The sequence below is a fragment of the Cucurbita pepo genome, chromosome 14 (genome assembly GCF_057944985.1).
Source record: "Cucurbita pepo subsp. pepo isolate OVF chromosome 14, ASM5794498v1, whole genome shotgun sequence".
In the NCBI taxonomy this organism is placed as follows: Eukaryota; Viridiplantae; Streptophyta; class Magnoliopsida; order Cucurbitales; family Cucurbitaceae; genus Cucurbita; species Cucurbita pepo.
In genome coordinates, this window is record NC_141811.1 from 11,336,793 (window position 1) to 11,357,914 (window position 21,122).

At 35.1% G+C, this 21,122-nt stretch overlaps 2 protein-coding genes across 3 annotated transcripts; both read right to left on the reverse strand.

Annotated features, from left to right (window-relative positions):
* Nucleotides 1–571: 571 nt before the first annotated feature.
* LOC111810172 (beta-amyrin 11-oxidase) lies at nt 572–8,526 on the reverse strand. 2 transcript variants are annotated; one of them, XM_023696774.2, is made up of 9 exons: nt 8,382–8,526; nt 7,241–7,539; nt 5,942–6,425; nt 2,978–3,244; nt 2,769–2,858; nt 2,179–2,257; nt 1,994–2,100; nt 887–1,008; nt 572–780 (listed from the first exon to the last, which is right to left on the reverse strand). In XM_023696774.2, the coding sequence occupies exons 2-9, from the start codon at nt 7,471–7,473 to the stop codon at nt 690–692; spliced, it is 1,473 nt and encodes a 490-aa protein (XP_023552542.2). In that variant the 5' UTR covers nt 7,474–7,539; nt 8,382–8,526; the 3' UTR covers nt 572–689. The 2 variants fall into 2 exon arrangements, with proteins under 2 accessions (XP_023552542.2, XP_086973869.1); XM_087117743.1 differs by lacking the exon at nt 7,241–7,539 and having other exon boundaries at nt 8,382–8,515.
* A 3,266-nt stretch (nt 8,527–11,792) lies between these two features.
* On the reverse strand, nt 11,793–17,310 carry LOC111810173 (beta-amyrin 11-oxidase-like). The gene is made up of 8 exons (XM_023696775.2): nt 17,041–17,310; nt 15,594–16,077; nt 14,595–14,861; nt 14,050–14,139; nt 13,872–13,950; nt 13,676–13,782; nt 12,071–12,192; nt 11,793–11,982 (listed from the first exon to the last, which is right to left on the reverse strand). Exons 1-8 carry the CDS (start codon nt 17,271–17,273, stop codon nt 11,889–11,891), a joined length of 1,476 nt encoding a protein of 491 aa, XP_023552543.2. The 5' UTR covers nt 17,274–17,310; the 3' UTR covers nt 11,793–11,888.
* Between the last annotated feature and the right edge of the window lie 3,812 nt (nt 17,311–21,122).

The following is a 21,122-nucleotide window of genomic DNA, read 5'->3' on the forward strand; positions in this document are numbered from 1 at the left end:
TATTGTCCTCTCTTGGTTGTCACAATTGGTATCACAGTCCGTCACCAGATGGTAACAAGCCACCTATTACAAAGATATTGTCTGCTTTTGGAGGTTACAACTGGTGCATAAAATATTTTCTATGTTTCATACCGATTAAGAATTGATATTTTCTATATGTCGAACCTCATGCATGTATGTGATCATTATAGCTATAAAATAATTATACGTTTTCTTCTTTGTTTCTTTACTCTTTCAAGGATGGTACATGCAAAGTGATATATGTAGAATCATTGTATACGAAAGTGATGCATACCCAATCCGCTTGAGAAACTATAAAAGTGTATGAAAATGGTACATATCTCAATTATAAGAATAGAACTAGAATCAAAGACTAAATTCTATGTCCATAGCTATAGCCATGTTTGCATGTTTTTCATTTTCCGACCTCCAATAGTGGAGTCACTAAGTATTTATATTACTTATCTCGAGCGATTGACTGTGTTTGCTAGTCAGAGTTCAACCTCTATACTTGATTCCTTTTGTTATGCAATTAAAATTCATATCATTCATATAATAACGAACTAAACTATACTTTAAAAACTAGAGTCATACCTATTAATCTTGCTATTATAAGTATAATATAGTTGAATCAGGTTCTATGTATACATACATACACACACATATATATATATATATGTGTGTGTTCATTAAACTTTATGCACTCTTGCCAAGCATTTGTCTTTGGGATGAGGAAATGGCATGTAAGTCATGGGACATTTTGGATTAAGCTGTTCAATCCTGCATTATTACAAAAGGATTGTGTAGTAATTAAGAAAAGCTTTTTGTTTAAATTTTGTGTTAAAGTTAATAGAATTAATTAATGAGAAGTTAAGAGTAAACTTACTTGTAATTGAGGAGAAAATAATGAAGAAAAATTGAGATTTCGAGCTTGGCAAGATCACTTCCGGGGCAATACCTGCTTCCTGATCCAAAAGGGATGAAAGCTCCTGGCGTGGCTACATAATTCTTTATGAAACAACAAGAAAAATTCCATTCAATATGCCATTAATTAGATCAAAAGAGAAAACAAAATGCACGTCGTTTAGAAGATGTGAAAACCTCTCTGAGATCCTACAATGGTTAGAGAAGGAAACGAAACATTTCTTCTAAAGGTGTGGAAACGAGGATTTTTTATAAAGGTGTGAAGACCTCTTTGAGATCCCATATTGGTTAGAGAATGAAATGAAACATTCCTTCAAAAGGTGTGGAAACGAGAATTACGTATAAAGGTGTGAAAACCTCTTTGAGATCCCACGTTGGTTAGATAAGGAAACAAAGCCTTCCTTCTAAGGGTGTGAAAACGAGGATCAAAACGGAGAACTAAGCATGAAGCATTTCTTGTAAGGGTATGGAAACGGGGCAATAAGCATCCCTTATAAGGGTGTGGAAATAGGGCATGAAGAATCTCTTATAAGAATGTGGAAACGGAGTATAAAGAATCTCTTATAAGGGTGTGGAAACGAGGATCAAAACGGAGAACTAAGCACGAAGCATTCCTTGTAAGGGTATGGAAACGGGGCAATAAGCATCCCTTATAAGGGTGTGGAAACAAGGCACGAAGAATCTCTTATAAAAATGTGGAAACGGGGCACGAAGAATCTCTTATAAGGGTTTGGAATGGGGCACAAAACATCTCTTATAAGATTGTGAAAACGAGGAACGAAGCATCCGGGCACGAGGAATCTCTTATAAGAATGTGGAAACGGGGCACGAAGAATCTCTTATAAGGGTTTGGAATGGGACACGAAACATCTCTTATAAGATTGTGAAAATGAGGAACGAACCATCCCTTATAAGAATTTGAAGACGAAGAACGAAGCATCCATTACAAGGATATGAAAACGGGGAATCTTTTGAATACCCTTTAGAAAACTTGTTCGATTATCTAACATATTGCCCAAAAAAGATGATTAATAAGAAAGGCTTGCAATGATATAAATAAGTTACATACATCCCATCTTGAAGGGTTGAACTCTTGTGGCGAAGGAAATAGCTTTTCATCCATATAAAGCTCCCCAAACCAAGGTATGACTTTCCATCCCTTTGGTATAATCTTACCTAAATAAAGTACAAGGAATCATAATTCATGTGTTAGAAGAAAAACATACTTATATGTATAGAAATTTAATCACTTACCATTAATTTCGACATCAACTACGGCTTCACGAAAAAGCATTAATGTCACACCACCAACACGTAGCGTCTCATCTATAATCTGAAATATCAAAAAATGTATTCTTAATTTTGATTTCCTAATGTTCGCTTTGGTCTGTTATGTATCGCCGTCAGTCTCACGGTTTTAAAACACGTCTACTAGGGAGAGGTCTCCACACTCTTATAAGGAATGCTTCGTTCCCCTCTCCAACCGATATGAAATCTCACAATCTACAAGAGAGGTTTCCACACCCTTACGAGGAATGTTTTGTTCCCCTTTTCAATCGATGTGAGATCTCACAATCCACCCCTCTTGGGAGCCAGCGTCCTCACTGGCACAAGGTGTCTGATTCTGATACCATTTGTAACAGCTCAAGTCCACCGCTAGCAGATATTGTTCGTTTTGGCCCGTTACGTATTGACATCAACCTCATTGTTTTAAAACGTGTCGACTAGGGATAGGTTTCCACACCCTTTTAAGGAATGCTTCATTCCCCTCTACAACCGACGTGAGATCTCACAGTATAAATGGGTAATTTCAATCTCAAGAAAAATAAATATTAAAATCATACCTGAGAAAGAAATTTCATCTGTTTAACCTCGGAGAGAATTATACCCTTTTGAGTCGTGGGTCTTTGTGTAACGATACGTTCTTGTTCTTCCTAAAACACATAGATTTGATAATGTAATAGATCATATAATAAATACTACAAATCCCAAATATTATATAGTTGAAAAGAGCATGAAATGTAGCTAAGTTAAGAAAGAAATAATCACAAACCTTGGCTCTTTGGAAAATATGTGGATGTTTTGTAAGAAACAAAACTGCCCACATTGCTGTATAAGCTGAAGTTTCATGGCCTGCAAATAGCTTACCAAATATCAAATCTCTAATGGTTTCATCATCCAACTCTTCACCATCTTCATCTTTCACTTCCATAAGCAAATCCATCATGTCTTTAGCTTCCCAACTTGTTCCTTGCCTTTCCCTCACCAATCTCTTTTGGTTGATGATGGATTGAAGTATGTCCAGCAACTTCTTTCTAGCCTATGTTTAAATTTGTTAATAGAAAAAAAAAAAAAAAAAAAAAAAACAACAATAATTCAAGCTATAATTTACATGAAAATTTATCTATTTAATTAGCGTTTTTACTCATCTACCTGTTTATTTGATGGGTTTCGATAAATTTATTTGATGGGTTTCGATAAATTTAAGGTAGATTACAAAAATACCAGTAAAATTTGCTATTTGTTTTAAACAATTCATCGTCATTTCAAAAGTTGTAATATTGTCCTCGATGAAAATTGAGACTTAGATGGGTATGGTGTTGATATGGAATGGTATGACACCGACATGAATAGTTTTGAGGCTAAATTAATAAAACTACCTATAAACGTGTACTTTTATTTCAAAAATACCCTAAAACTTTGTAAAGTTTAAATAATATACCCTCCAAACTTTTGAATGAGTCTAAAAAAAACACCTTTACCCTTGATTTAGATGGAAACTATCCGTACTTTGTTTCAAAAATACCTTTGTACTTTTAATTGTGTTAAAAAATATCCTTGATTTTTTAAAAATTTCATTAATAGCTCCGGTCCGTAACATGTTTAAAAATACCCAGAAGAAAGATACTTTTGAAACAGAATATTAATAGGTGTTTTTGAACTTTCAAACACGACCTTGTATTTGATACCATGTTAAATTATTATTGTGTAAACTTGTTGATAAATTGTTAGTAATCACGACCCTCTGTAATTGTCATGACCAAAGCCTACCACTAGTAGATATTGTCTTCTTTGGGATCTTTCCTTTCGAGCTTCTCTTAAAAAATTTATTTCGTTCTCCTCCCCAACCGATGTGGGATCTCACAATAATGGTATAATATTGTCCACTTTGAACATAAGCTCTCGTGCGTTTACTTTTGAATCAAAAGTATTCTTTACTTGGACTCATCTCCCAACAATCCTCAACAACTCTCTCCTTGAACAAGGTACACTATAGAGTTTCCTTTGAGGCCTATGGAGCCCTCGAACAACCTCCCCTTAATCGAGGTTCGACTCTTTCTCTAGAGCCCTCAAACAAAGTACATCATTTGTTCGACGAGTCACTTTTGACTACACCTTTGAGGCTCACAGGTTCTTTGTTCGACACTTGAAAATTCTACTGACATGACTAAGTTAAGGGCATGACTCTGATACGAGGTTAGTAATCATGATCCTCTACAATAATATGATATTATCCACTTTGAGCATAAACTCCTATAGCTTTGCTTTTTGATATTCCCGTCTCATACCAATGAAGCTGTATTCTTTACTTGACTATTCTCTCAACAATCCTCAACCTTGAATTTTGCTCGACTAGTATTCTTTGTCTTTTTTTGGGCAATGTACTAAGTGTTATCTTTGACTGAGCGAATGTGAGGAAATTGTTATGGAGGAAAAAGTCGAAGAAATTGTTGGGAGAATAAAATAACGTAAAAACAAAGGGAGAGATAATATTTGCGCGGAAAACTCGATGATGTTATAGTTGGATATTTAAATAACAAATTTAATCCTAAAAGCCCTTCAACTCCGACTTCCCACTCACTTTAATTGTTTAACATATAATTTAAAGAATACAACAAGTCCAACCTAACGATGTTGAATTAGTTTCAAATATTATAGTTTAAATCCCTCTTAGCGGTAAGATAGTGACAAATACAATTAAGTATTAGTAAAGAAATGTATATTTTAATCTAAAATGAACTAGAGATCGACCATGACATTACAAGGATTCAAACACAGAACTTTGTATAATACTATGTTAAATTATTGCTACGTAAACTCGTGGATAAGTTGTTATTAAAAACGATTCTCTTATAGCTCTACTTTCGGTTTTTTTAAGTGGGTTCATACCAATGGAGGTGTATTCTTTACTTGGACTCCTCTCCCAACAAAGTACACCATATGTAACAATCGAAGCTCACCGCTAGCAGATATTGTCCTCTTTGAACTTTTTCTTTCGGACTTTTAGGTTTTTAAAACACATCTACTGGGGAGAAGTTCTCACACTCTTATAAACAATGTTTCATTATCCTCTCCAACCGATGTGGGTTCCCACACCATAGAGCCTCCTTTGAGGCCTATATAGCCCTCGAACAACCTTCGAGGCTCGACTCCTTTGAAGCCCTTGAATAAAATACACCTTTTGTTCAACACTTGAGTCACTTTTGACTACACCTTTGAGGCTCACTATAACAGCTCAAGCCCACCGCTCCTTTCAGGTTTTCCCTCAAGGTTTTTTAAACGCGTTTGCTAGGGAGAGTTTTCTTAACTCTTTTAAAAAATGCTTTGTTCTCTTCTCCAACCGATGTAAGATCTCACAGTCCACCTCCCTTCGGAGCCCAACATCCTCACTGACACTCGTTCTGCTCTCCAATCAATGTGGGTTCTCACACTCACAATTTCTTTTTTCGACATTTGAGGATTCTATTGACATGACTAAGTCAAGGACATGACTTTGATACGATAATATGATATTATGCACTTATGACTTTACTTTAGGTTTTTCCAAAATGCCCCCGTACTAACATTGATGTATTCTTTACTTGGACTCCTCTCCCAACAATCCTCGACATAAGTTACCGTTAATTTAGTCTTTTTAGCCGTTTCGATGATCAAATACAACTACTTATCCAAACCCCACATGAATTATTGACAAGAAACAAAGGTAAAAAGGAAAGAAAAGAAGGAAGGGGCTTACCTTGAGTGCTTTATGGAGGTTGAAGCCAGGAAAGTTGATGGGCAATGATATGAACCCTAAAGCAACTTCAGAAAACAAACCCTCCATTTCTCCAATGGAAGACTCTAAAGAAGAAGAACCCATGAAAATGTTCCAAATAATTTTGAAGGTCAGCTTCTTTATCTCCGACAATAGCTCAATTGGGTTCTTCATGCTTGCCCATTCCTCTAACCCACTCATCACTGTGTGTTCAATATGATTGATGTACATCTCCAGCGCGGCGTGCCCGCTGATCGGCGCCATCGTCAACCGCCGAAGCCGCTTGTGCTCCGCCTTGAAGACTTGTACCAGTGACTTTCTACCGGTTAGCATATTGATGTTCTTGGGTAAACTAGGTTTGAAGTTGTCTTCATCGCCTAAGACTTGACGACAAAGTTCAGATGAACAAACAATTATAGTTGCTCTACCAAGTATGTGTGTTTTGTACATATCACCTTTCCCATATCTGTAAAAAAAAAAAAAGAGAAGTTCGATGAGAGATATCAAAATAGTGTCTCGATTCTTATCGTTCGAGCTTTGATCGAACTCTGATCTTTTGATCGACAATTAGCTAACATCGCCTCTTCATTTCCGAGACTAGTTTCTAAAGTAGCAATTATGTGTCAAATGAAAGCTTAATTATACGAAATACTCTTGAACTTTGGAATAGTAATTCATTAGAAGGTTTGAAAACGGTGTGTGATAGTGACTTGGAATGAAAATTAGGATCCAAACACCTGTTAGTAACAACGAACCTCCATTAATGGTATGAAATTGTCCACTTTAAGCATAAACTTTCATGGCTTTGGTTTTGGTTTCCACGTCAATGTCTCAATTAACCACTCCAACAATCCTCCTCTCGAACAAAGTATCATTGAGGCTCTTTTTAAGTAGTCATCCATTCATCTAGCACTATCCAGCACAACAACTCATTTTTTTTTTTCTAGTTTAATCGAGCTCTACCATAAATCTTTAATTTGTTCGACACCTGAAAATTCTATTGACATGTCTGTTAAGGGCATAACTTTGATACTACTACACAATGGTACGATATTGTTTCATGACTTTGCTTCTGATTTCCGAGAATGTCGCATAGATAGTGTTTTCCTACCTATATACTCATGATCTTCTCCTTAATAAGCCAATATAAAACTCGAACAATACGATTACACTGGTTTCAGAAATCAATTTCGATGCAACATTCTAAGTAGAATGAGGGGAAGAAACATATTATTTGAACATATTAATCATAAACTTGAATGAAATGGATGAAGAAATGACCTTATGTAAAAGTTGGCCATGAAATTACTTGGCTGACCAGAGATGAAATTCTTGATGTATGATATGGTAGAACCAAGAAGAGGCCAACCCATATGACCAGGAGGAAGCTTAGGCCATGTTTTACCAAGCTTGGCCGCATAATACCAACCATTTACTCTCTTCAAAATCCCCAAAACAAACACAAAGGCTGCAACAATCAACACCAACCAGTTCTTCTCCTCCATTGCTAACATTTCTTCTTCACACCTCCCCTACCTTCCTGATCCCTTTAATAATAATTTGATCGAAGAATCCAAGAACTAGAAGAAAATTTTAAAAAAAATTAAGCATTAAAGAGAAAAAGACAGTGATTATTTAAATATTAAAGAAAATAAATACTAAATGATTGAACGGTCGACACATACAACGGGATTAGAGGCTGCCGGCTGAGAATAAAGTGTTCACTGGTTAAGTTAGATCCCATTTTGGTTGGGAGGAGAACGAAGCATTGTTTATAAGGGTGTGGAAACCTCTTTCTACACCCATTTTAAAAATCTTGAGGGGAAACCCGTAAAAGCCCAAATAGTAGTGGGCCTTGACCGTTACAAATAATATCAGAGGCAGACACGGGGTTATATGTCAATGAGGAGGTTGAGCCCTAAAGGGGTAGACATGAGGTGGTGTACCAGCAAGGGTGTTGGGTCTCAAAGGGGAGTGAATTGGGGGGTCCCACATCGATTAAAGAAAAAAATGAGTGTCAACGAGAATATTGGGCCCGGAAGAGGGGTGGATTGTGAGATCCAATATTGATAACATTTTTTACAAGGGTGTAGAAACCTCTCGCTAGCAGACAACTTTTTAAAAACGAGAAGGGAAAGTTTGGATGGGAAAGCCCAAGAGATGGGTTGGAGAATTTTGGGTCGGTTTGAGCCAATCAGAGTTCTTGAAATTCTAAACTTGTAGAAAGAGAAAGACAATAAATGAAGAGACGAACAGAGAAGTCAACCACAAGATCAAACATCAACACAAATAGCAAATCAACAACGAAATTAAACACAAACACGAGCAACACGAGCAACACGAGCAACACGAACTATGAGATCGGAAGAAGAAAAGAGAGAAAAGGGAAGGAAGTTGGAAAAAGAAAGGCAAAAACTTTTACCTGGTGTGGTGAAGAGATGAAGAATTAAAGGCAAAATGGTTGAAAGTTGATGATTTTGGGGCCAAATCCAGATCGAGTTGCAGACATTGGGAGTGGAGAGTGTGAGGCTGTCTCTCAACTTATAAGACAAAACGTGAATGAAAGAGAAGATGCTCAAACTCTTTGTCTTTTTCTTTATATTTTTAATTATTTTTAAACTTTATTATTATTTTTTTTTTAAAAATACTTTAATATTTTATTTAAACAAAATACCTTTAAATTTTTAAAAATTCAAAAGTATTATGGTTTTTATAAAAATGCCAATTTTAGCTTGCCTTAAATGTCTATATTACTTTTCTAATGTCTTACTTCCATTTAATATTTAATTCTCTAATTTGAATTTATACTTTAATAATAGGAATATTTTCATTTTAGGCAATTATTTTATACTAATTTTTTAATATATTGTATTAATTATTACACCTTAGGTAACCAACTTCGATTTCTTCTAACTTAAAGTCACTACCATTATCTTAATCTAAGCTCTTATGCGAAATAGACGAGTTCGGATCTGTGTCGAACCCATCTAAACTGACCCAACCTACAGCAACCCACAAGAAGTCCTTCAACCCGTAACCAGAGACCCGCACTCAAACCCAACAACCTCGCATCTCCGCCCACGCACACTACACCCAATACCCACCTGCAGCCTGCATCCATAACCCGTGGTCCAAATCCATTGAGCCTAGCATCAAACTGCGACCTGTGCCTCGACCCGACTCAACCTGCATAGGCGTTAGCGCCTCATTGTGCCACGTGTTGTGCCTGTAGCCAGATACTCCTTCGGCATACATGGCTTAATCGGCTCGACTCGACTTAGCTTCGCGGCTAAAAAACCAGCCCTTCAGCTCAGTAAAGGATAAGTTGAGCACTTTCCACTGTTCCGACCATCCCGAAGCTAATTTTGACCCTTATTAAGATAATTAAGGTCAATATGATGCCTTATTTCACAAATTCAAGTTAAATTTCAATAGAACTGTGAAATACTGATGAAACGAAATTGACATCCTAATAGGAAACGACTTCTAGCGACATTTGGAGCAACTTTGAAGAACGAAAGATTAGCATACTCGAATTTAGGGTGACGCCGGCTAGGGCCAACAAAGTAAGTGGCCTTACTATACGATATGTTGGACAATTGTTTGATGTTTGATGACACATGTCGAGTGGCTCTTGCACGTGTCATTTATGCTTTCTCTTATGATGCTTTGATGATGATGCATGATGTATGATAACGTGAATGAGTTATATGATGATACCTTATGAGGTTACATGATGAATATGATGTTGTTATATGATGGCATTATATGATGATGATGCATGATGACATGACGAGGTGAGATTGTGAAATTTCTTTAATATGACGTTATTTTCATATTAAGATGAGATACATGTTTTAACTGTCATATTGCATTATGAGGATGATTTTTCTCGGGTACAACCCTAGTTAATGTTAATGATGACGAATGTATGAAGACCAATGCACGTATATTACTTGTAGTAATATAAGAATGGAACTGAGGGTTGTGTCGTAAAGATGTTTTAAAGATGAGAAACTATAGGGACATCATGCATTCTGTGTGTATATAAACATCAGGCTACTTCCCCTTTTACGATGACAGTCTGAACGCATACCACCACGATGATGGTGGTGTTCATGCCTCGCGTGACACTCAGGGGTCTGTTGACCTCCAGACGTCGCTGCGGACAACTAGCTCGACTATGATGGGTCCATGAGAATTTTGGCACCTCGCCGGAATCCTCAGGCTTTCGGCGATTGCGTGTAATTTTTTTTTTTTAAATTTATTTATTTATTATTATTTTTAAGAAAAAAGAACTGACCGTTACACCTAATCTTTTACAAGTATTCCACAAATTTTTTTTTCTATAATTAATTATGAAAAATAGAAAAAAATAGTTGGCTTATTCTTCATTTCATTTTTGTCATTTTCTTATTCTTGTTAATGTTCTTTTATATTATCAAATATACCCTTTATTTGTGCACAAATTGCTAAACTAAAATACCCTTTTAGATAAATAAGCCAAAATGTGGGGTTTATTTGCAAAACGACTAAATGTGATCGTACTTTAAATTTTTTATGGACAAATATACCCTTGTCGAGAAATTCATACTATTATGAGATATTTCCATCTAACAACCAAATTAGATAAAAATACAGTATAAATAGAAATGTTCATTTAACGGCGTTTAAGTTAGGTAGTGAATGATGAAGAATTAGACAGAATTAAAAATAAAATAGAGAAGTGATCCGAGAAAATGCTTATAAGTGGCTAGATTTAGTCTCGCTTCGAAGCTACTTTGACTTTTTTTTATAAACGACTAGTTTGTTTATATTTTTTTTAGGTCTTTTGGTCATATTTTGAGCATTTTTTCTTCAACTACGTCTTGAAATGCAGCCTATAAGATAATAAAATCACACAAATTGGAAGGCTTTACTTACCTTCCGAAGAAATTGAAAGCTTATAGTTCTGCATGAAGGTTCAACGTAGCCGACTTCCATGAACATTCTTTATAAGGGTGTGGAAACCTCTCCCTAGCAGACGCGTTTTGAAAATCTTGAGGGGAAGCCTAAAAAGGAAAATCCAAAAGAATAATATCTGCTAACGGTGGGCCTCGAAAGAGAATGAGCTTCGAAGGAGAGTAGACACGAGGTGGAGTGCCAGCGAAGATGCTGGGCCTTGAAGAGAGATGGATTGGGGGTTCCACATCGATTGAAGAGGAGAACGAAGGATTCTTTATAAGAGTTTGGAAACCTCTCCACGCATTTTCGTAATGGGTCAAATGTGACAATATTTATTAGCAAAGTCGGTAGTAACACTTTTTCTCCCTCACTAGCTTTGAGATAATCTAGATCCCAAATTAAGCAAGAGGGTCGAAATGACCATTTTGCCCCTTGACAACTTTTTCTTTATATTTTTCTTGAGTTTTTGAAAATTTCCAAGTATTTTTCTCTTCTACACCATATTGAAGTCCAGCTTTACCATCAATAAAAGCTCGAGTTTCAAACTTAATAGGTAAAAATTGAAAAATTAATTCTCATCAGAGCTCGGGTGTTATACTAATGGGTTCTGTGTACATATAGTGATGCACCATAACTATGTATTTGAAGTGTATGAAAGTGATATGAATCTCGAGTATAAAAAAAAAAAACCACAATCCAAGACAAGGTTTTCCCTACTACAACCCTAATAATCATAGGCATATTTATATATATGCATTGGCAATGACGTTTTAAACAGTTTAGTGTGCTTGTAATGAAGTCATCGAACAGTTACTTACTCAGAGTTCGACTTTCGAATTTTAAAATCCTTTGTTACTTGATTAAGTTTAGAACTTCTTTTTTTTTTTTTTTTCATAGCATTCATATAGTAATGTTCGAATCGTATAAATCGTTACAATTTATTTTACAATAACAAATATACAATATAGTTGAATCATATATATTTTCATTCAACTTTATACACTCTTGCCAAGCCTTTGTCTTTGGGATGAGGAAATGGCAAGCAAGTCAACTCACAATTTGGATTAAGTAGTTCAATCCTACGTAATTACAAAATAATTGTGTGGTAATTAAGATAATGTTCATGTTTAAATCTATTAATTAATAGAAAGTTAAGAGAAAACTCACTTGTAATTGAGGAGAAAATAATGAAGAAAAATTGAGACTTCGAACTTGGCAAGATCACTTCCGGGACAATGCCTACTTCCTGATCCAAATGGGATGAAAACTCCTGGCGTGGCTACATAATTCTTTACAATACAAAAAAAATTCGTCACTAAATGTGAGATCTCACGTCATTTAGAGAGGGAAACGAAACATTCCTTATAAGACTGTGAGAACTTCTATGAGATTCCACAATGGTATGATTAAGATAACCTTATGAGTCGAGTTGAGGGATAGGAATAACGAACCTTCACAATGGAATGATATTGTCAACTTTGAGTATGATAGCGTCCCTTATATATTCATAATTTTCTTCTTAATTAGTCAATGTAAGACTTAAAGAGCCTCACGGTTTTAAGAAGTTTTACGAGGAATGTTTTGTTCCCCTCTCCAATCAATCCTATTACTAATGTTTTGTTCCCCTTGTCCCCTCCTCTAACGGATCCTATAACTAATGTTTTGTTCCCCTTGTTCCCCTCTCCAACCGATCCTATAACTAATGTTTTGTTCCCCTCTCCAACCAATCCCATAACTAATGTTTTGTTTCCCTCTCCAACCAATCCCATAACTAATGTTTTGTTTCCCTCTCCAACCGATCCTATAACTACTGTTTTATTCCCCTCTCCAACCATCATATAACTACTGTTTTGTTTCCTTCTCCAACAGATGTTTTGTTCCCCTTGTTCCCCTCTCCAACCCATCTTATAACTAATGTTTTGTTCCCCTCTCCAACCGATCCTATAACTAATGTTCCAACCGATCCTATAACTACTGTTTTATTCCCCTCTCCAACCATCATATAACTACTGTTTTGTTTCCTTCTCCAACAGATGTTTTGTTCCCCTTGTTCCCCTCTCCAACCCATCTTATAACTAATGTTTTGTTCCCCTCTCCAACAGATCCTATAACTAATGTTTTGTTTCCCTTCTCCAACCGATGTTTTGTTCCCCTTATTCCCCTCTCCAACTGATCCTATAACTAATGTTTTGTTCCCCTCTTCAACCCAACCGATCCTATAACTAATGTTTTTTTCCCTTCTCCAACCGATGATTTGTTCCCCTTATTCTCCTCTCCAACTGATCGTATAACTAATATTTTGTTCCCCTCTCCAACCGATCAACCGATCCTATAACTAATGTTTTTTCCCCTTCTCCAACCGATGTTTTGTTTCCCTTATTCTCCTCTCCAACTGATCCTATAACTAATATTTTGTTCCCCTCTCCAACAGATCCTATAAATAATGTTTTGTTCCTCTCTCAAATCAATGTGGGATTTTCCCTCCTTAGAGACTCACTAGCACATAGCTTAGTGACGGGCTCTAATAGTTAGCCTCATGATTTTAAAATCTGTTACAGAAAGATTTCCACACTCTTATAAGGAATACTTTGTTCCCCTCTCTAACCAAGGTAAGATCTCACATTACATCAAGTCATCGAGTCTTTTTAGAATATGATTAGGAGAATGTATTATATTAAGCTAAGTATAGCATAATGATATCTCACATATTGTCTCAAAAAAGTGATTAATCCAATAACTTTGATTAGAAAAAGAGAGGGTTGAGTAATATACATCCCATCTTGAAGGGTTGAACTCTTGTGGGGAAGGAAAGTATTTTTCATCAATGAAATGCTCTCCAAACCAAGGTATGACTTTCCATCCCTTTGGTATAATTTTACCTAAATAAAATAAAAAGAATAATAACCCAATATTATTAAAAATAAATTATTATAATTTCTTCTACAAAAAAATATATTTAATAACTTACCATTAATTTCAACATCCGCTAATGCTTCACGAAAAACCAAAAATGTGACTCCGCCCAGACGTAGTGTCTCATCTATAACCTAGAATATGAAAAATAATATAATTGTATAAAAAAAAATCCTTAATTTTAGTTTTCTAAATCATAATATTAAAAAAAGAAACATAAATATGAAATACACCTGATAAAGAAATTTCATCTGTTTAATCTCCGAGAGAGTTATACCCTTTTGAGTCGTGGGTCTTTGTGTAACGATGTGTTCTTGTTCTTCCTAAAACAAATAGATTTTATAATATAATGGATCATATAATAAATACTATAATATATAAATTAAAACTAACTACCGGTTAAATTAATAAAAATATCTTTAAATTTTACATTTTGTCTCAAAAATACTTTTAAACTTTAAACCTATTTTTGAAGTTTTTAAGAAAAATTCAAGAATATTAATGAAACTTTTGATAAATGAAGGGCAGTTTTGAAACATTTTTTAAACTTAAAAAATGTTATTGAAAATATTTTGAAAGTTCGAGGGTAACTTTGAAACAAAATATTAACGGTTTCCATTCAAAACTAACAACGATGGTATTTTTTTTAACTTGTTTTAAAAGCTTACACCGTATTATTGAAACTTTTGAAAGAAAAAATCACTTTAACAAATTTAAAGGTATTATTAAAAGTTTAAGGATATTTCTAGACGGTGACATGAACGAAAAAGACGCTAACCTTGGCTGTTTGAAAAATATGTGGATGCTTTGAAAGAAACAAAACAGCCCACATTGCTGTAATAGATGAAGTTTCATGGCCTGCAAATAAGTTACCAAATATCAAATCTATAATGGTTTCATCATCCAACGCTTCACCATCTTCATCCTTCACTTCTATAAGCAAATCCATCATGTCTTTGGCTTCCCAACTTTTTCCTTGCATGTTCTTCGCCAATCTCTTTTGGTTGATGATGGATTGAAGTATGTGGAGCAACTTTTTTCTAGCCTATATTGAAATATGTAATTTGATAGGTAAGGTTTTTAATTAGAAGAAAAGAAATCAATATAATTTACACGAACATTTATCAATTCAATTAGCGTTTTTAAACAATCATCGGTCAATTCTAAAAGTTAACCTGATGGGTCATGATAAATTTAAGTTAAACTAACAAAAATACCTCTAGAATTGAACGTACCCACATTTTTTCAAAAGTTGCAATATTATCTTGATTTTTTTTTCTTCCAAAATGAGTAGAAATTGGTGTTGAAATGGAACGGTATGACAATGACTTGGGTAGTTTTGACAACGTATAACAGATAACAGTATAAGAAATTTCTACACCAAGGAAGTTTTGAACGGTATGCCAAATCCCGTTCTGCCAACTTTCACGAATGATAACAGATAACAGTATAAAATTGAAATAGGAGGTGAGAACGAGATAGCGAATGCATCTCTACCCTATGACCTATTTCTACATAGAACTTCGTATTTGATACTAAATTAAATTATTATGGTGTAATGACCCAAACCCACTACCAGATATTGTCCTCTTTGACTTTTCCTCTCGGGCTTCCCCTCAAGCTTTTTAAAACGCATCTGTTATGGAGAAGTTTCTATACCCTTATAAAGAATGTTTCGTTTTCTTCACTAATCGATATGAGATGTTGTGTGAACTAAACCCGAGATGAATTATTGATAAGTAAAGATAAAAGGCAAAAAGAGAAGAAAGGGACTTACCTTGAGTGCTTTATGGAAGTTGAAGCCAGGAAAGTTGATGGGCAATGATATGAACCCTAAAGCAACTTGAGAAAACAAAACCACCATTTCATCAATGGAATACTCAAAAGAAGAAGAACCCATGAAAATGTTCCAAATTATTTTGAAGGTCAGCTTCTTCATCTCTGACAATAGCTCAATTGGGTTCTTCATGCTTGCCCATTCCTCTAACCCATTGATCACTGTGTGTTCAATATGATTGATGTACATCTTCAGCGCCATGTGGCCGCTGATCGGCGCCATCGTCAGCCGCCGGAGCCGCTTGTGCTCCGCCTTGAAGACTTGTATCAGTGACTTTTTACCGGATAACCTATTGATGCTGACGGGAAAACTAGGTTTGAAGTTGTGTTCATCACCTAAAACTTGACGACAAAGTTCAGATGTACAAACAATTATAGTTGCTCTACCAAGTATGTGTGTTTTGTACATATCACCTTTCCCATATCTGTAAAAAAAAGAAAAGAAGTTCGATGAGAGATTTCGAAATAGTGTCTCTATTCTTATCATTCGAGCTCGTAATGATCGATATCTTAATAATCAATCATATTGATAATTAGCTGACGTTCATAACAATTTGATGCTTTGTCTCTTCATTGATGGGATACCTCGTGTAACTTCTCTGGCCCACTATTAGAAGATATTATCAGCTTTACCGGTTACATTTATAAGAATACTTCCTGTATTGACTCTTACCCACCGCTAGTAGATATTGTCTGCTTTGACCTGTTACATTTACAGGGATACTTCCGGTAACGGCTCTAGCCCACCACTAACAGATATTGTCCGCTTTAGCTTGTTACGTATCACCATCAAACTCAAGTGGATATTTTCACTTACTTACCCCTTTCCAACCGATGTGGGATATTTCCACTTCCTTACTCCTCTCTAACCTTATTTCCACTTCCTTTCTCCTTTCCAACCTACGTGGGATCTCACAATCCACCTCCCTTAGGAGCCCAACGTTCTTGCTGGCACACCACTTGTTGTCTGGCTCTTATACCATACTGTCCGCTTTAGTCCGTTACGTATCATCGTCAGCTAAAACTCGGTCTACTAGGGAGAGGTTTCCACACCCTTATAACAAATGGTTTGTTCCCCTCTCCAACCAACATGGGATCTCAAAATAGCTATTACATGTTAATGAAAACTAAATTACACAAAATAATCTTGAACTTTACCGTAATAATCTATCAGAGGGTTTGACAAAAATTGAGACTCGAAAACGGTGTGTGACAATGACTTCAAATGAAAATTAGATTCCAAATACCGGTCTCAAATTCGTACAATGGTCTTTTACTTTTTGAACTTTTATGAAAGAATAGAAGTATTTTTGAACAAAATGATAGAAGAAATATATTATTGGAACATATTGAACATAAGCTTTGAATCAAAGGGATGAAGAAGAGACCTTATGTAGAAGCTGCGAATGAAATTTCTTGGCTGACCAGAGCTGAAACTCTTGAGGAACAATATGGTAGAACCAAGAAGAGGCCAACCCATATGACCAGGAGGAAGCTTAGGCCATGTTTTACCAAGCTTGGCCGCATAATACCAACCATTTACTCTCTTCAAAATCCCCAAAACAAACACAAAGGCTGCAACAATCAACACCAACCAGTTCTTCACCTCCATTGCTAACATTTCTTGTTCATACCTCACCAAGCTTCATGTCCCCTTTAATAATTTGGTCGAGGAATCCAAGACTTGGAGAAAATTAAAAAAAAAAAAAAAAACAAAAAAATTAAAGAGAGAAAAAAGGAAACGTGTGTAATAAGTTATGATGAACTCGTGGAGCATAATTTAGATTATAAAATAGGAATCTGAATCCATTATTTTCCCTAAGTTGACCTTAATAAATTGTTTTTCAGGTGTTAAGAGATCAATGGCTTATAAAAGACTAATAATTGTTTTAATTTATTTAGTAGACTTCAATTATTTAGAAACAACAACGTGAGAGGAGTTTTTTTTTTTTTTGTTTTTTTTGATTGTATATCCTTAAGGACTATGCTTTAGAAACACTAACAATTCTTCTCAATTCATCCCTAAGTTAATAACTTTTTTTACTGAGTCGAAAGTTATTGATTCACAATCTTCCGGCTTGATTTTGTTTGAGATTTTTCACTCTGAGCAACTCCTCCATATCTGCAAATTTAATCCTTGTTAGGGCCTTGGTGAGAATATTTGCACGTTGCTCTCTAGTGCATATAAACTCCACAACGATTTGTTGTGTCTCGACTCACAAATGAAGAAGTGGAAGTGAGTGTCGATGTGTTAACTGCATCTGGGAAATATCAGATTCTTCATCAATGCAATCACATATTTGTTGTAGATGTAAATTTTAGAGAGAGAGAAAATTTTTTTTGGCCCACCATGTATGCTCTCGTGTGAGCTCCCTTGTTCTGGAGAATTCGTCACAACTTTCAGTGTCATTGGTGATTATATGTATGTACTTTTTGGTGTTAGTGTCTGTGCACTTTCAAGGTCTACCATATCTCCCTCGTCTTTTAGAGCTATGGACTTTGCAATAGTTTGTTTGTTGTCGCCGACACCACACCAATCCTACTTCTTCTTTTCTTTGAATACAACATCTATGCTAACCTGATTTTTTTTTTTCATGTTGAGGATCATACAACCTGGGCGCCATGATCCCATCTTCTACGTCAAAGTACACTATTTTTATTTATTTATTTATTTATTATTATTATTATTATTATTATTATTTTTTTTTGTAGTTTTTCCATCAAGCTTCTTAATAAATTGCTTTGTAGTCTTAACATGTTTTGTACATCTGAAGACTCTTAGATGCTCGAAGTACGGTTTCATACTAAACCATGCTTTGATAGGGGTATGAGTGCCCAATGTCTCTGTCGAAAAGTAGTTTAGAAGATGAATCGCATGTGGTATTGTCTTGCCCCAAAAAATCGTTGGACTAGCATGCGTTTGAGTAAGCTTCTTGCAGTATTCATTACAGTATGATTTCTTCGCTCGACTATACTGCTTTGTTGTGGGGGTGTATAGTGTGGTGAGTTGATGCTCTAATGTCTTCCTTTTTGCAAAACTTTGAGAAGTTCTTGGATAAAAACTCGTACCTTGGTCACGGAACAAGATTTTTAGCTTGTTATTAGATCCGTTTTCAACAAAAAAAAAAAAAAATTTAATTCTTGAACCCACATAATGCCACTTTTTTCTTTGAGCATGTACACCTACATCCAAGGGTTATAATTGTCAGCAAATAAGAGAAAATACTTTTCCTAGCAATTAAAAATGTAGTGATCGGGCCACATAAATCTGCATGCGCACCAGTTACAAGGGTTGTCCAACATAGAAACTAGGTTGAGCTGGAAAAAATAATATTGCTTACTTTGAGATTCGACAACTTTCACATAGTCAGATCGGATGTCTGATTTTGTGTAACCTCGTAGCCATCTTCCAATCATTCATGATTGGTCAAATCATTGATGCAAATAATATCTAAATACCAAATTTCTCCCTATATACCCTATGTAAAGTGAAAGAAGCTATTGTAAAGAATTCTTCCAATAATTACGAATTTAACCTTTTAAGTAGAGTGCGTACCATACTTTTGTGTTTACAAGCCAGCTTTTTAATACAAGAAAGACGAAGTATATTCTCGACACAATTTTTTTTTTTTTATTTATTATTGATGATCCGGTGTTATAGAAAGTTTCTATCTGAGCTTATTGGACTAGCAATGTGCTCCAAAGAGAAAAATGTTTAGAATAATGATAGACAGATAGATGATTTTTCAAGGGGAAACTCAATGGTGTACTTTGTTCGAAAAGAGAATTATTGGAGTCTCACTCGCTAATTAAGGGAAAGATCGAGCGTATCTCTATTAATATGAAACTTTTTAGGAAAACTAAAAGCAAAACATTAAAAGCTTATGCTCAAAATAGACAATATCATATAAATGTGAGTGTGTTTGTTCTTAACACTCACATCCATATCAAATAACAACATGACCAAGAGGATTAGAGGCCAGGTAAGTATCTTTGTTTGGAAGTATTGGGTATAAACGAGTTAAATTGAGTTGGATTAGAGAATACTTTAGACCAATTTGAGATTTGAGTCGGCTAAGGCTAGTCGTTGAAAATCTAAACTTGTACAAAAAAAAAAAAAAAAGAAGAAGAAGAAGAAGAAGAAAGAGAGAGACACTGGATGGTGAGATATACAGGGAAGTTAACAATAAGATCAAACTTCAACACACAGCCTGTCAACAACAAGTTCGAACACGAACACGAACACGAACACGAACACGAACTACGAGATTAAGAGAAAAACAAGAAAGTTGGAAAAAGAACCCATACAAGTTGGGAAACATTGATTACAAAATTTATAGTCTTTATTAAAGTTTGACTTGGGTTCTTACACTTACAACCTTTATATTGATTTTCAAAAACTAATTCTAGAGATCATCCACATCCTTGTCCACCTTTCACATTTTTTTTTAATTACCATTCAAGCCGCAGCTGAGAATGAAACTAGTCAACAACAAAAAGGACGATTGAGGACTTTGAATTAAAAAATAAATATATGGTTGGACGTGTTAAGAATATTTAACTTTAATTACGGTTTACCATATATATTATATTTGACCGTTTATTATAAGCAAATATTTACATTACCGCTTACCTATTTGCCTTTTTATCTCTGTTTTGTAAATGATTATAAATGGAGAACTTTGACCACTATTTAGTTGTGGTGGTTTATTCGGATGGTATTAGAGCCCTTCGGTTTAACACAAAATATGTATTCTCATTTCAAAGTTACTGACATCTCCACCAGAAATGTTTCTCGACCTTTTTGAATTTTTCAGATCCAAATTTCACGTTTATTCAAATCCGACGCTCAGCTTGCGGGGAGAGATATTAAGCGTATTTATCCTTGAATTACGGTTTATATCATATTTGAATAGACAAATATCTTACATTACGACTTACCATATTTGCATTTTTATTAAAGACAAATATCTTGTATCCATTTATTATTCTTTTCTTTTATTGTCTTTCCATATCATTTGTAATATTTTACCATAATTCTTTATTTTGTAAATGATGATAATAAATAGAGAACTTTCACCACCATTTAGGTGTGGCGATATCAACAAATATTTTCAGGGCGGGATAGGGACGAAGATTATAATCTCTATCCCTGATCTCATTTAGCCAACATCAAAAAATTTCTTCTCACTCTCTTCCATTTCTCTTTTAAACGGGAATTTTGCACCTTATTCGGGATGGTTTCTTGCGGGTTAAATGAATATCTCTATTAACAAGGAGCTTATCTTACCGATACTTCTCGTGGGAAAGAATTCTACAACTAATACCTTTCCTTTCGACCCCTTGCCTTATCAATACAATTTTATATTGCCCCTTGGTGTTGAATCTCTCATCCTAGTGGTATTAAATTAAAGAACCTCGTTTTCTTAAGAGAAAAGCTAATGAATAATATTTTTTTATTGGCAACCAA